Raw genomic sequence first — 15,842 nt, forward strand, 5'->3', positions numbered from 1 at the left:
AGGCGTGGGGCAGAAGCGGTACCGTGATTTATTTTTGAGCGGAAGAGAGGATGAATTTCTGGAGGGAGATGAGGGGACATGGGCTGGCTCCTGAGGTTTGGAAAGATTGGAAATGTGCTTGCAATATACACATTACACGTGACTAGGAAGATACCGCTTCGGGTTTTCCTGACCGAAAAGTTTTGGGTTGACAAATGGCTAGGAATTTGACGTGGACCAGGAGAGCAAGGGGAAGGACATTGTGCAAAAGCAGGAAGGGCATAGTCGGAAAGCCAAAGACCCCACCTGACACCGCAGGTGCGGATGCCAGCGTCTCTGGACATCTGCAACTGTCGCCGCCTCACGCTTTTCTCCCACCCACCCCACCAGCTCTCTTTTCGGCGCTGAGAATGGCCCTTTACTATCCGCGGGACACTTTCCAGAAACCTCGGGTGCTAGGTCCGAGCCCATTAACAGCCCACCCGGAGAAAACAGCTGCAAAAAGCTAGACGCGCTCCTGAGCCCAGGGCATGAGTTGATGTGGAGTTTGAAAAACTTGTCTGAGCGCGCGCCAAACTAGCTCTGATCTTTTTCCTTAATCCTACTTCCCTTTTCGCGCTCCTCAAGAGCTAGGCGTAACCCTAGCTTTCCTGCAGGTGACAGTGCCCAAGTGGCACTGACAAGACCGCTTTCTTAAGAGAAGTGAGCGGGTCAACGCTGGGTGCAGAGCTGGGGCTGGCGTGCGCGGAGGAGCACGTTGGCGGACGGGGCCTGGACGGAGAGCCGCTGTCCGCCCCGGCTCGGGTTTAGGCGCCAGGCGCGCGGCTTGCAACCTTGGCTGCTGGCAAGGGCGGGCGGGCGTGGACGCGCTGCGTACGTCCAGCCCGAGATAGGAAGTGGAACTGGGAGCGCGTGGCGCAGACTGAGCGGGAGTTTTGGAGGGAGTTTGCATGTGGTCAGCTCCGGGCTCCTAAGCCAGCCCCCAGCTCACATTACACTCTATTTATAACCTCTCAGAGCCGTTTCCCCCTGAAAGCAGTTCTCTGGGACCACCTTCTTTTGGCTTCAACCTCTCCTACTCTTGACATCTGAGTAGCTCGAAGGGAAGCTTCTCCAGGTCCGAGTGTTTATATGTAAAGGAGACTGGCCGCTAGGGCTCAGGACCGGGATTATCCCAGCTCTGCAGAAACGGCGGCTATTTGTTTGGGAGGGGGAAAACACAAGATTTCCAGTGAAAAGTGACAGAGGGTGGTAGCGTTTGGAACCATCGTGAAGTCTTCTGCCTGGACCCCGAGACTTGCATGCTATGGAACACCCGCTCTTTGGCTGCCTGCGCAGCCCTCACGCCACCGCGCAAGGCTTGCACCCGTTTTCCCAGTCCTCTCTCGCCCTCCATGGAAGATCTGACCATATGTCCTACCCCGAGCTCTCCACTTCTTCCTCGTCTTGCATAATCGCGGGATACCCCAACGAGGAGGGCATGTTTGCCAGCCAGCATCACAGGGGGCATCACCATCACCACCATCATCACCACCACCACCACCAGCAGCAGCAGCACCAAGCTCTGCAAACCAACTGGCACCTTCCGCAGATGTCCTCCCCTCCGAGTGCGGCTCGTCACAGCCTCTGCCTCCAGCCGGATTCGGGAGGGCCCCCGGAGCTGGGGAGCAGCCCGCCGGTCCTGTGTTCCAATTCTTCCAGCCTGGGCTCCAGCACCCCGACCGGGGCCGCGTGCGCGCCAGGGGACTACGGCCGCCAGGCGCTGTCACCCGCGGAGGCGGAGAAGAGAACTGGCGGCAAAAGGAAAAGCGATAGCTCAGGTAAGGGCTCTCCGGGCACTGGCGGCGAAAGGGGGCGGGGAGATGACAGAGAAGATTCTCGACTATAGTGAGGCAGCAGAGAAAACGGTATATGGCTTGCCCTCTCTGGCTCCCCGCCGCCAAAGTCGGTGAGGCTGCTTTGGTCCTGTTACTTGGGGGCACGTGTTTCTCTAGGGGCAACACTGCAGCCAACAGCGCTAAACTCTCCAAGGTTCAAACTAGTTTACCAGAGGGTTAAGAAAAAAGGACAAGTGACAGTATGTGAAATCGATTGCGTAGCGTGACCTTCCATCTGAGCGGTGAGGAGGGGAGTGCACCCTGGGATGCAGCGTCCGCTGGGCGTGCGTGCGGGTGCCGCTCCTTGACTTTTCTCTTGCAAGTTCCCGACTCCGAGTGGCTCGATTTTTCCCATCGTTAACTGGATTTCCAAATTATTGCACAATATTTGGAACTTGCAGTGGAACTTGGCAGAACGTATGAGAAAAAAAAAAGTTTTAGGTTTTTTTATTCTGATTTCAGAGTTCTTTAAATAGCATCCTATTCCAAATGGTAAAAATTTCCCTTTCTTGGGGAAGAAGACAATCTAGGAATTCAGAGGATTTTAAGGAATGTATCAAAGAATGGTAAATAAATACATGTTCAGACTCTTGAAGAAAAACGATTTTTAATAGTTGTATTCGTGTGGTGCTAATCTAAATAGAGAATGTGAGTTTCAAAAGTGGAAAGTAAAATCTCCGTCGGTTCAGTATTATTGAAAGCAAGTATTTGGAAACAAACAACAGCCGGGTAGTGCTGATTCTCTACGTGCTCGAGGCTGGTATGCGAGGGTGCGCTCAGGAGGCGCTGATCTACGTGGGGATAACTTGAGTAGCCACGCAAAAGGGAACCTTACTAAACGCAGATGCTTGAAAGCACAGAGTGCCAAGTAAACTGTAGCAATCCTGAGAAACTAGTTTTTCGGGCAACTCCTTAAAGACCTTAAGAATCTGTATCATCATGAAATTGTTTAAAGATACTTTACAATCAAGGGAATTGTGCTTTTTTTTTTTCTGTAGCTAGAGCGTATCCTGCGTTCCATCTTTTTGGGAAGTGTCGCTTTTTAAATATAATATTTATGTATTTTTCTTCATTTGAGGAATTGGTTTAACAGTTCTAGAAGGTAATTACAGATATTAATGTGAAGGATTGGAGAATCTTTGTTTTTCACAATGCTTTAGGTAAGATCCCACATAAATGGCAGTGATTGAGCCGCATATTTCATGTTTCTTTGCAGCAATGGTATCAGTTGTTCTTCAGCGTTAGTATGAGATGGATTCTTCTATCACAAACTTAAAATCTAACTTTTACTTTCCAAGGTCAGATGAACTTTTAATGCTCCATCACAAATTAGTTTACATCTTAGAAAGTTATCAACAGTATCATTCATTTTTAATGGTTTTTACTAACTATACGTGAAACTCTCTTAAGACAGAGTTGAAAGGTTAACCATAACAAGAAGGTTTCCATCTTCATTTTTTTTTTTAAAGTTACTTTTAAAATACAGTGTTCATTTCCTGGGTTTAGCATTTGATATCAGTGCAGATCCCAGTTCAGGTTGGTCAGTCCATTTTTGCAATTAACAGAGGCTCTTACTGTTCATTTACTTTCCGCAGTGAAAAACCTGTGATGGACTGTGCCTTTTGCTTCTGAACGGAATCAATGCACCTAAGCTTCTTAGGGTAAACTGAATTTTCATATAGGCACATATTATTTTGGTTAGGGGGAAACAAAAAAGTGGGATCCAAGAACTGCTTCCCGTAAATTATTTTGATAACAAGTTTCTTAAGAAAACTAGTTATACTAATAGGGCTATCCTCTTTTGGTGGGAAATAACCATATAACAAAATAAGTTTATATTTACATGTTGAAACTAATTAGAGTACTGGAAAAACAAATACAAAAATTTGCATAAGCTACATAAAGTCTTAATCGATTAGATCTTGAGTGGAAAATACAATTAGCCATCACCAAGCATAGAATCACTGGGGAGTTAGAATGAGCAAAGTTTTCTATTCATAATAGGATATTTTGAAAGAACTTTTTGACTAAAAGGAAATACCATGATGGGTTCCAGTTAAACATATGTGTACTCATAAATTTAATTTGGCAATTTCACTATTCGAGTTAATCCATGTAAGATCTTTAGATAGATTTAGATTCAAGGTATCTTTCTCCTGTGGTATTTCAGTTGGTCTTCCATATTTACGTTTAGTTATTTCATTTCATAGTATTATAAGGGGATCCTGATCTATTGGGAACTTAAGCAATGTAGAAAATCATATAATTCTGGCATATTATTAACACATAGATCTCTCCTTTCTTACTGCACAGTTTTAGTATTTCAATATTTCAAAAAATTAGACTTATTTCTAAACCTTCAAAAATTTAAAATTATATTAGATGAAAGTCATATCATACTTAGTAGAGTCTACTTATATTTTGTTAGGAAGTTTATAATTACTATGTATTTATAATCGAAAGTAAATGTAGTACATAAATCCAGGACAAAATCAGAACCAAATTCTTTATCCTTGCATAAAATAACCAGATTGTCTGTGTATGTATATGTGTGCATGGCCCTGTGAAATTCAAGTAGAATTTTAAGCAACAGAAAATATTGAAAATGACCCCAATTTTTATCCATGGTAATGATGTTAAAGCTACAATGTATAACATTTTCCAGTATGCTTTGCATGTATTTGTCCTCCCAAACACACGCATATGCAAACTCAAGAAGCTTAAGGGTCTGGAAACAAATATTTATGGACTTTGGGCTTCCATTATAGTTTATTGACAATTGAAAATAGCCGAGTTTAATGGAAAAACACACTGTTATTTTTATATGTGTTAAACATTTTTGCAACTTTGAACCTGCTAGGCTTTCCAGCATTATTAGCAAAGCCAACATCTGTGACGTCTTCAAAGGAACTCTTAAAAATCAAAACTTTACAACTGCACTTAAAACAATCTATACAAAGCAGGTGATTCTGAAAAAAAATGTCTATAAATAGTGTGAATTACTTGGCTTCAATTACATTTGATTGTTCTTCAAACAATGTAGTAATAGGTATAAACTGTCCAGGTTTAGCTAAAATAACCAGAACAGATCAGCCAATCTAACTTTAGTTTTTATGCAGGTAAAATACAGTATAAACATGTAAATATTTCTTATTCAAATTAGTTGAATGAATATAAGTGTACATTTTATTAAAAAATCAAAATTAAAAAGGAAGGAAGTGGTTTGGGAATGTGGATTTTACAAGGTTTTGAATAATATTAGATTCTTGTAAAATTACAAATATTTATAGCTATAATGTCATAAAATACTTGTTGTCAAATTATATCTGTCTATTTGCTTGGCTATGCAGAATTACAAGCAAGTATTACCTTAATAAGCTGGAACTTAAATACAGAGGAATGTCTTCTCTACCCTAACTCTGGTATTATGTTGTAATTTTTTCTAGATATTTCAATCATCATGTTTTCTGAAAGGAAAAAAAATACTTTATTATTCATCTCTGTGTTACTGGATTATGACTTTTCACCATTTGCTTTAGGATTAAAAAAAGAGTCTATTGGATCTTGATAATTATAGAGGAATCCTGAACAAATTAAATGTCTCAAATTGATTGAATAAAAGAAAAATGTCATTTAAGTCTTTTTCTTGAAGTGATAGATTAATTTTAGGTGTGAACATTTTTAAATGGTGACCTGACATAAAAAAATTCTACGTACCATTGACCTACATGAGTGTTTTCAAATGATTACACTCAAAGTCAAGAGCAGCGGTCCCTTTAGAATTAAGGTGCTTTATTGTTGAAAGTTAGCAATGAATGGAAGGAAGAATGCAAATAAAAATAGAAGTAGTTTCAAGATCTTTGTAAATATCTTTATTTATAGTTCCTATAAGAGCATCATAAGGAAAAGCATTAAATGCAAGGCATGACACTGCTGAAACTTTCATTTTGGTGAAAAACCCAGTAATGAATATCTAAAATTTTAATCTTTGTTTATAGTAGCTATCAATGGAAACCATTATGTTGACACCCTGTAAGCTGATCTCTACTAATAAACTGAAAAAAAAATTTAAGTATTACCCCGTTTTCCCTCTGTGTGATGTGAAAACATTGGCCCTTCATCACAACATTGGTATTTATAACATAATGTTTATTATAAGACCTCTGAGAAATTAATTTTAAACAAAAATGAAATTGCAAATGTGGATAAACTTTTTCATCAGATTCAGGGAAATTTGGGAGACTAATTCCATATTTAATAGAAAAATCAACTTTTTTTTTCATTTAAGAAATAATTTGTGGATGAACTAATAGCTGAGTAATGTAAAAATTCACCACGTATAAATCTATTTCATATGCCTGGCCTGGTAATGATGGCAGTTTTATTCATTTACTATATAGTAAAATATATATATGTTGGGCAGTTTTATTAACTATATTAAAAAATGACAGCCAGAAACAAAGATGTGAGGGCTTTTTAGATTTTCATTTCAAATGAGAAAAACCAATATAATACAATAATATATTTTAGTTTTTAGACCTTGTTCACTTAAGTAGTTTATTTCTAAAATTTCAGAGTATGTCTCTTTCCTGAACATTGCTATAATGGTTATAAACATCCATAAATGATACATGCTAAGGATGGGATATTATTAGAAAACAAAATACATTCAGGAATTCCTTAATTAATATTTGTTGAGTTAATAGTTGTAGATGATTTATTTCTCTCAAATTTTCTATAGTTCTGCTGTAATGTTTTTTATAATAATAAAACATTTTCTGGGAAAATATATTAGCACATGAAGTGAGACTATCAGGAGTAGCATTTTTTCCACCTTGATTGAAATAATAAAATAAGAAGGATTAATTCTTGAGTGGCCAGTTAAATTACATTTCCAGCGTTATGGTACTGGTGACTGATTCTAGTGGTTAGAATAAAAAGAAAATTAAAAAAAGATGAAATACGAACCAATACCAAAATCCACGAATTAGAAATTGAGGTGGGTATGATGTATTTCCTCTTTAATGTATTTAAGTAATAAAACACATTTTATTGTCACAGCTTATTTTTCTGGATTATGTGTTTTAGTCATTAATATGGCTTAGTTATCAATGATAAGCTTTCTTTCTGTAAAGAAAATGAAGCACTAACACCGTTCCTATTTTTGTTATGATGCTCTTAAGATTATTTGTTGGAATAGCTGTATCAAGAAAAGTTACTTTAACACTCTACGCTACTCCTAAATCATAGTCATCGGTGAGGTTCAAAATCCAACTGGAGAAAACCTTGCAGAATATTTTATTGCTCTCATGAAGTAAAACTTAAAATGGTAAAGGTCATTTAGGTCTCAGCCTTCAATTTGCCATTGACCTATGTTGAAGCAGAATTAATTTAAATCTAATGTCCTTTTCTCTAATGGTTTTCCATTTACATTATAAAAGTGTAGGGAGTTTATTTTCCCTTTAAGTAAGTTGTGTTAGATAGTATTTTAAGATACAAAATAACCGGTAATATATCTATTGATCCATCCGTATAAATTTCAGACATAGTTTTTATATTTCAGAGTAAGCATTTCTATTTGAAACCTTTTGATGTATTTATTATGAAATTAACAGAAAGTTACTTAGTGAGAGTATACATTCATATGTGGTTGAATGGGTCATTATTAATTTTCCCTGTATTTAGAATTTTAAATATGCAATAAAATAGTTTCCAGTTATTCACCAAACTTTCGTTTATAATGTTACATTTTCCACAGCAATATAATACTTCTGAATTTACATGTTACTCTCTGTAAATTTGGTACCGTGTTTTGGAATACTTGTTCTCATAGGGTTCTGAAAATATATTATGATACGTTTTTTGATCTCTTACATGTGCATATGAACAAGAATCATCAAGTAAAATCTGTACTATACGCATACATTCTTGGAAAGAGTTTGTGTGAAAGAGAGGAAAATACTTTCAGAAATAATGAGTTCTCTCTATACTATATAGATTTAAAAATTAGCAAATTGAATCTTTAACCTACATGATATTATTGCTATGCTTCGTTAAAAAGTTAGCATTTCCTAAAAGTTTAATGATTCTAAAATATTTGTGTGTTTTGGTGACTCAATTCTTACATCCTTGGCGTTTTCCTTTTACTGTAAATATAACATAAGTTTACAAGGTAATAAGTCATAGTGGTAAAAACATTAGGGTTTTGTTTAAAGATTTAAATTAAAAAAATATTGCTCTTCAAAATTTCATAGAATCAATTCATATTCGAATGTTTCAAATGTATTTAAATGTCCTCTTTGTTTTCATAAGCTTTCTTTCTAAGATGTTTCGGGTATGTTTCTTGAATTTTGGGTAAACTAGATTGGCTGAAATTATGAATGTAAGGAGTTTATTATTCATAGTTTTCAGTTCCTACTGCGTTTTAGTAGAAAGGTTAGTGGTAAGAAGAAAACAGGGAGGGAGCTAAATTAACTAGGATATGGCAGCTATTCTTAAAGCACACTTTAAAATAATCTGTTTATATAAAGATACATACGGATACACATATACAATAATAGAATTCCAAACTTAATCTCTTGATAAAAGATCATCTGAAGTAGACCATTCACATTAGAGACCTCAATATGATATTACATGTTCCGGTGAGAAAATAAAATATTAGGTTTGAAGCATATACAGCTGTGTAGAGAGTCCACCAGGCCGAGGCTGGTAATCAGTGATAGTCATTAAAGTCAAATCGGCCAACTCCCCTGCAGTTTTTGTTTTCTTTTGTTTTTCTCTCCCTCTCGCTCATTACTCTCCACACACTTCGAGAGATCCCATAGTGCTGTAAGAGAAGAAAAACCCTCAGCTATCTTACATGACTATGGGCAAGAAAATGATTAAGATGAAGTCATCTCTCTCTCAGGCTCTGCGGAAACGGAGAGGAGGGTCCAGCCTAGGCGGGTGGATGCCAGTAGAATTTTAAAGGCCTGGAATTTTGCTCTTTGAAAATGTAGCCTTCAAGCTTTGCCAGAAATGACACCCAAACAAAAACTTATTTTCGCAAAATGATAGTTATTTGCAAATGTAGTGGTGAAATGAATTCAGTGTCTGTAGAGGTGGCTTCTTATATTGTCTAGACTGCACAGTAAACTTCTTGATGTTCATTCTTAGTGTCCTGAAAAACTAGCAAACTAAACTGAAGTGTATTCTTATTCGTCAAAACCAAAAAGTACAATGGGTAATGACTCTTATCAAATGAACAGTGAACACCAAGCAAATTTCACAAATGATTGATTTTATTTTGAGAGCTAAAACATGAAGTTCAGGAAAATAGAATTGTGTCATCAGAAACTTAGTGGGAACTAAACAGATAAAATGTAGCTTTGATTTTGTAGGATACCAATTATTTAGCAAATGGCTTTCACATTTTAAGAACCATGTAAAGAGAGCTTTACTGTGAACTGGATAGTTTGAAATTAAGTGACATCTCTCCGTATTTAGTATTTTTCAAATGTAAAATGAGCTTTCAGTGTGTTTACTGCCTTTAACAATTAAAATCTGTCCAAATACAGGCTATGTTTACTTTGGGATTTTTTTTTTTAATTTGAAATATAAACGGATCCGGATGTGTTAAACTAGACAGCATCTAGAAGTAAGCTTTTGAGACAGATTGAAGTGGCAGGAAAGCCAGAGATTAGGCATCCAAATCTGGGGTCCTGCTGCTGCCCACATTTCCTGGAGTATCATCTTCTGGAGGCCCACCTTCAGAATTCAGGGAATTACATATACCTTTTCTCCTAGAATTATTCTTCGCTCCTGGAAGTTGACCTTCACCAAATTTATTCTTGGATACTCAGATATTTGGGAAAATAAAAAGTAACAGAAACACTGTGTGTATGTAATTGTTTAGTTTACTTAGCCATTAGTTGATAAATCCTAAAGGATCTATATTACTTCTTAGTTATCCTATCAGACAAGGAAATAATGGTCACACTTAAAAGGATAAATGAAGATGAAGAGAGTTTGATGATGACTATTTGATGGTGAGCGGTATGTAGGGAAGCAACAGGAAATGGTCAGTGATCCAGGGTCTGCCCACATTTGGAAAACATTAGCTCTTCTAAACCTGAGGTGGCAAATAGAAGGAGCTATTACAAGAATCCAGAATCTAAGGAAAGCAGCAGGACAGAAGCCTTCTGGCAAAGTGGGGACACAGGTGGAGGATTGCCGCTGATATCAAGTCTCATCCAGTAAACTATCTCCATGCCTTCCAATCTCCTTTTGTTCCTACCCCTTGGCCAAATATAATCAGATGACAGTGAAGCCGACCACACTAGTCTTGGTAATGAAATCCATGGAAGTCATTAATGAATGCAGGCTACAGGGGAGAAATGTCAATCAATAGTAAATCTGGGAGAACCCAACGTCTTACTCTGTCTCTTGCTAGCTGTTACCCAACTTCTCTGTTTCTTAGTTTCCTAAACATCAAAGCAAGTTAATAAGTATAAAACACTTAGAACAATGTCTGGGTTAGTAAGTGTTGTTATTTTTGTCATATATCAGTGTAGGTGCAATTGTGTCATGGGTGTGCCCCATCTGAAAACAACTTCTATCTTACATTGCCTTTTTATTTGTATTTTACTACTAATATTGCTATAGGAAATGTTGCTTGCCTAAAAGACTACTGAAGATTTAAAATAATCTGCCACTGTCACTAGAATTGTTAAGTCCAAGCCATTTTCCTAAAATGTAGAGTGAGCTCGAGACCAAGTTGTATAAGAGACTCAAGTTTCTTTCACTTAATCACCCTTAAGATTCCCATTCCATAGCATCTTTTGCTTGGGCATCTCCTAACCTCCTTTCTCAGGTGTCTCCTGCCACTTTTCCATCAAACACTTCCTTTCAAGAGGAACATATAGACGAGCATTTAGTCAAAAGGGAGCAGAACCTAAACCAAAGGGATTTGAATATTATAATGAGATTTCAGGTCTCTGTTTTCAGCTGTTAACTAGGAGGATATAGACATGACATTTTTTCTGCCATGTTATAAAGTTTATTGCAGAGAGAATTTACATATTGTAGCCCCTTGTTATTTTTGGTGGTTTCATTTGGAGACCTTTAGGAATGGTAAATATGCAGCCACCATTAAACACAAAGAACATATTATATCGCTCATAAAATGCATAGAAACAGGTTTTTTTTTTTGTAATTTTGTTTTTCATAGAATAAGGCAATATTTTTACTTATTTGTGTATTTATTTATATTTCATAAATTTTTGAGAATTACAGACTACTCGCCTGAGTAACAAGTCCTAGATGATTGGCTCATGTTACTCTGGTAAGCTTAGCCACCTCTCCTACACCCACAGTTCAATGTGAGGAATTCAGACAAGTATTTTAGGGAAATTTTATTATATTTGATGGCTTGAGGCAGTTGCTTTTGAATAAATAGTAGAATCAAATACTGTATTAAAATTCTAAATGCCAGAGTTAATGCTTCAAAGTTCCTAGATTCAAAGCAATATAAATCCCTAAAATTAGAGATGTTCACATCACTTGTGATTGCTTCTCTGGATAATAGATGGGCGGGGAGGGAGTAGAGAGGGGTACAGGAAGAAGAACAGTATATTAAATGTTCCGTTCCATACACTGCAATGACAAGAAAGGGCAAATGACATTTTCTAGGTCATTATTCTTAGACTTCAAGGTAGGCTTGATTGGTCAGTTTTCGTGATGAGTTGTGATCTTTAATGTTTAAATAGATCATTAGAATCTGAATTATCAAGACACTAGAAGACTCCCAAGGCATCACCCAGCTCAGTGAATGTATTTCCTAGATGAGAGAATGTGCCCAGAGAAATTAAGTCATGTCTGTCCATTCAGCCAAGTAGTGGAAGCTGAGCTTCCATATCCTCACTTCAGCCTAGTGCCCTTAAAAGGAAAATCTCATAAAATATTTTGAAACCTTAAGTTTTTAGTCTTCCCAATAAAAATAAATTTCAGCATCATTTAAAATGTTGGCTACTGCTTTTGAGTGAATAAAATGGAATTTGACAAAGTGCTTCTCTTGGGTGTAAACTACCTCTCTCTAAATCTGGTTTTATGGTTACCTCAGTCACTTTTCATTCTTGTTTTATGAATATAAACACTGTTATACTTTCTCAGCTTCAGTTTTCTAATGACATGGTTCTTGTTATCAATTACCACTTTACCTGTATATTTTTGACACCTCCTACAATAAACCGTAGCATTTTAAAGTTCAATATTTGGTAATGTGCAGGTGGACTTTGCGTATTATACCTATAAATAATAGATATTTAGATAACAGAATCATATTTTGGATAGCCATTTGTGAATTGAAGAATCTGTTTTCTGTTTTAAAATTTTTAATTTAACTCAAGTTAATTTTTCTAAGTTGAGCTTTACTGAAAAAGTATTTGCTTTTTTTGTGTTCAAAGTAATGAATAGCTACAAGTAGACACCAAGCAATTCCCCCTTGTCTTAATTCATTAACTTTATCTCCATTCTTTGAAAAGTATTGATCTTAGTTTTGATATGAATGCAGTCTTCTTGCATAGAAGATACTCAGAAATATTAGTGGTTGGCCATTTTGCCTTGCCTAACGAGCTGTACCTTTCTTGTTTCTCATCCTTTCCTGTCCACACCCATCTTCCCCACAATCTGTAAATACCAGTCCCATCTGCTCCTCCCCAATACATTGAACCATACACCTCTGGATCACTCTAACACCGACCTTCTGTGATGATTCCAGATCATTAGTTTTTACTGGACCCTCAAAACACAAAATTAAACATCAAAAATACAGTTGGTTCATACAAGAAATTTTCTTGTCCCTTTTTTCTCTAAACACCATTTCCAAAATAATAAAACATAATCCCTCTTTTATGTAGTTAATTTTAATTTACATTCAAAATGCTTTCACATTAATAGTCTCAGTTGATAATTTCTCCTTTTCTACTAGACTTATATTCAGGATTCAGCCATGCAGGCTCTTCCTACACAGCTTGGCCCAAATCCATTCTATTTCACATTCTTCTTTTATTTTATGTTTTTTTCTTACTTGTACTTTAATGTCTCTTGCACTTAAATTAGTTTTCTTTCTATGACTCCTGATATAGCTCTCTTCTGATATCTTTTTTTTTTAATCTCTTTTCACCCTTCCCTAATGGAAGTCTATATTCAGCATATAGTAATATTTTGACTCTCATTCCTCTTCTTGGAATTCTACATTAAACTGAAATTATTTCATACTTATAGTATGAAAGTTTAATTATAGGCTTTGATGCATAAGGCACGTGGAGTGGCTAATATCCATCAGTGATGGACAACTAGGTTTTACTTGTAGTGTTTCTTGTGTGCATCCAAATTTTGCTTAATATCATATGTACACAACATATAATTAGATCTAATATAACATATAATAATATGTCTTATAATCTCATATATATAACCACATAGATATTTAAAGCAGTGCTTTTTGGCAAAGTGATCTTTTCATTTAGTCTTTGTGTTAGTTTAAAACAGTGTTCTGATGTTCCTTATATGGTACTTAGATATGTATCATCATAGCTGCATTCAAGTTTTCCACAAGATTTTCTTAATTTCCTGTTTAGTCAAGAACTCCTCGTGATATGCAACAAATTACTTACTATATAATTTCCTTTGGTAAGAATTTAGGGCTATATATTAATGGGCTTCCAGCTGAAGTCTCCCAACTCAGTCATTACAGGCTTTATCCATCAGCTGGGTCAGTTTTGCTGATATTAACGGTTTTTCTTTTATTTTAAACAATATTTCTTCAATAAACTTATTTATGCTTACCCCCTTAAAAAAACCTTTTTATTTTGAGAAAATTGTAAATTCACATGCCGTTGTAAGAAATAATATAGAGATCTCATATACCCTTCACCCAGTCTCCTCCAGTGGTAATATTTTGATTAATTATAATACACTAGCTTAACCAGAAAACTGATACTGATATATCCACCAATCTTATTCACATTTCACTAGTTTTACACGCACTTATGTGTGTGTATTCATCTCTATGTTGCCTGCCAGGTTTATTTTGTATTTTGATCCCATGGCCTGTAATACCTTTTATCAATATATATTCATTATTTTCATTAAAAGCTAGCTTATGACACCTTCTCAGGTTACTACCACCTTGCCCTAATCATTGCATTTCCCTACCACATTAATGTCTATATACTGCATAATAATACACTTGAATTTTGCCTTGAGGTTCTCTTTGCTCTTCCTTGTTCACATGTCTCCAGTCTTGAATTTGAATCGCATGCACTCCCTAAGGGGAAAAGTCAGTATTGTCTTTTTTCTTTTAGTGTGATATCCAGCATCCTTTTAGATATGCAGAAGTGCTTGGTAAATCCTATTTGTGGCATAGAAATGCTCACTAATGATGAATGAATTATCTGTATAATGGGGTTTTTTTGAATTCTTGGTTCCAGGCTTTCAGTAGTAGGGTAAAATTGGAAGATTCTTGTGCAGTCTTTAGGAGAGTTTAATGAATATCCAACCTAAGCAGTGATCTGTGTTTGCTTCTGATTGACTTTTATGGATGCTTTCTAAAATCAGATACCTGTAAGTGTGTGGTATATAGTTACCACTTGTGAATAAATCAAGACAAGAATAAATATGCATTTATTAAAAACTTTATCATAAATCAGTAAAAAAAAAACCCTACAGATTAAAAGTTAAAGTGTCTATATTTTCAACAGTTCAGTGATTGTTAGACCTAACTTCCTATTAATTAATGTATCGGAATGCCTCATTCCATGATTTTTATGTGAAACATAAGAGTCTACAAACATTCTATGAAGTTGTGCCATGTATTGTTGAGCTTTTGCACATTACATACAACTAAGTAATTGTAGTATTTAAAATGTCTGTCCAACAAAGCCCCCCAGTTAAACTAAACTTGAAATCATTGGGCAGTTGGAAAAATATGGAATATTAATTGATCTGCATTGTTGTGTCGGGTAGTGGCACAAATAGTTGGTGACGTGACCAAGAAAAATGGGTTATTTTCTTATGCCCTTTTATGAGGACATTGTTACAACGATGCTAATTCAATCCACAATGCCTTGGATTCTGCTTTGAACGTGACTGTTTAACCATATTCAGACAATGCTACATGATGAGAAAATGTGGGTCTAAGGCAGTGACAAGTGACCACACGTGAGGTGGCCTGGCTAATAAGGAAAGAGCAATGATAGTGAGGGGTGGGCAAGTTAAATCAATCCTCTCACTTGTGGTTCTGAGCTTAGTCACATATCATATAAACTAATGAAGGGAAAGTTTGCAATAAGCCTCTCTGTGGAGTGAGTTAGCCTTTATTTCTGTAAAAGAGTTAAAATTAATCCATACTGGGATACACTTTGATAATTTTTTAAAATTATGTTATCCATGACTCTGATATTGATTCTATTTCAGCAATTCCTTCATTTCATAAAGAAAAATAACTTGCAGTGTCTCCAGGCTTCTGGCCTTTTTCATTAACATGGTATCATAAGATTACTTTATTCAGAACAGTAACTGAACACTGATATTACATTGGAACGATTGGGGCACTCTTAAAAAATACTGATGCTTCATAGATTATGGTTAAATTAATCCAGAGTAGAGCTGGAATTTTTTAAATTTTATAATAGAAAATTACAACAGTTCAAGAATAGAGAAAATCCTATAACAAACACTCATTTGTCCATCATGTTCAATATTTATCAACACATGGCAAATCTTATCTCATTTATACCATCCCACTCCTCCTTCACCTTGTTTTAATTATTTTTTTAAATATTTAATTTACTTATTAGAGAGAGAGCACGAGTGGGGCGAGGGGCAGCGGGAGAAGCAGACTCCCCACTGAGCAGGGAGCCCAACGTGGGGCTTGATCCCAGGACCCCGGGATCATGGCCTGAGCCAAAGGCAGATGTTTAACCGACTGACCCACCCAGGCGC

At 36.4% G+C, this 15,842-nt stretch overlaps 1 protein-coding gene across 1 annotated transcript in view; it reads left to right on the top strand.

The window, feature by feature from the left end:
- The first annotated feature begins 726 nt into the window (after positions 1 to 726).
- The window catches only part of MEOX2 (mesenchyme homeobox 2), a 65,376-nt gene continuing 50,260 nt past the window's right edge, over positions 727 to 15,842 (top strand). Inside the window, exon 1 of the mRNA XM_045793114.2 lies at positions 727 to 1,799. Coding sequence (XP_045649070.1) covers positions 1,286 to 1,799 — 514 coding nt within the window. The 5' untranslated portion in view covers positions 727 to 1,285. The remainder of the gene's footprint in view (positions 1,800 to 15,842) is intronic.

This window comes from Ursus americanus, chromosome 3 (genome assembly GCF_024610735.1).
Source record: "Ursus americanus isolate L20-20 chromosome 3, mUrsAme1.1.p, whole genome shotgun sequence".
Lineage (NCBI taxonomy): Eukaryota > Metazoa > Chordata > Mammalia > Carnivora > Ursidae > Ursus > Ursus americanus.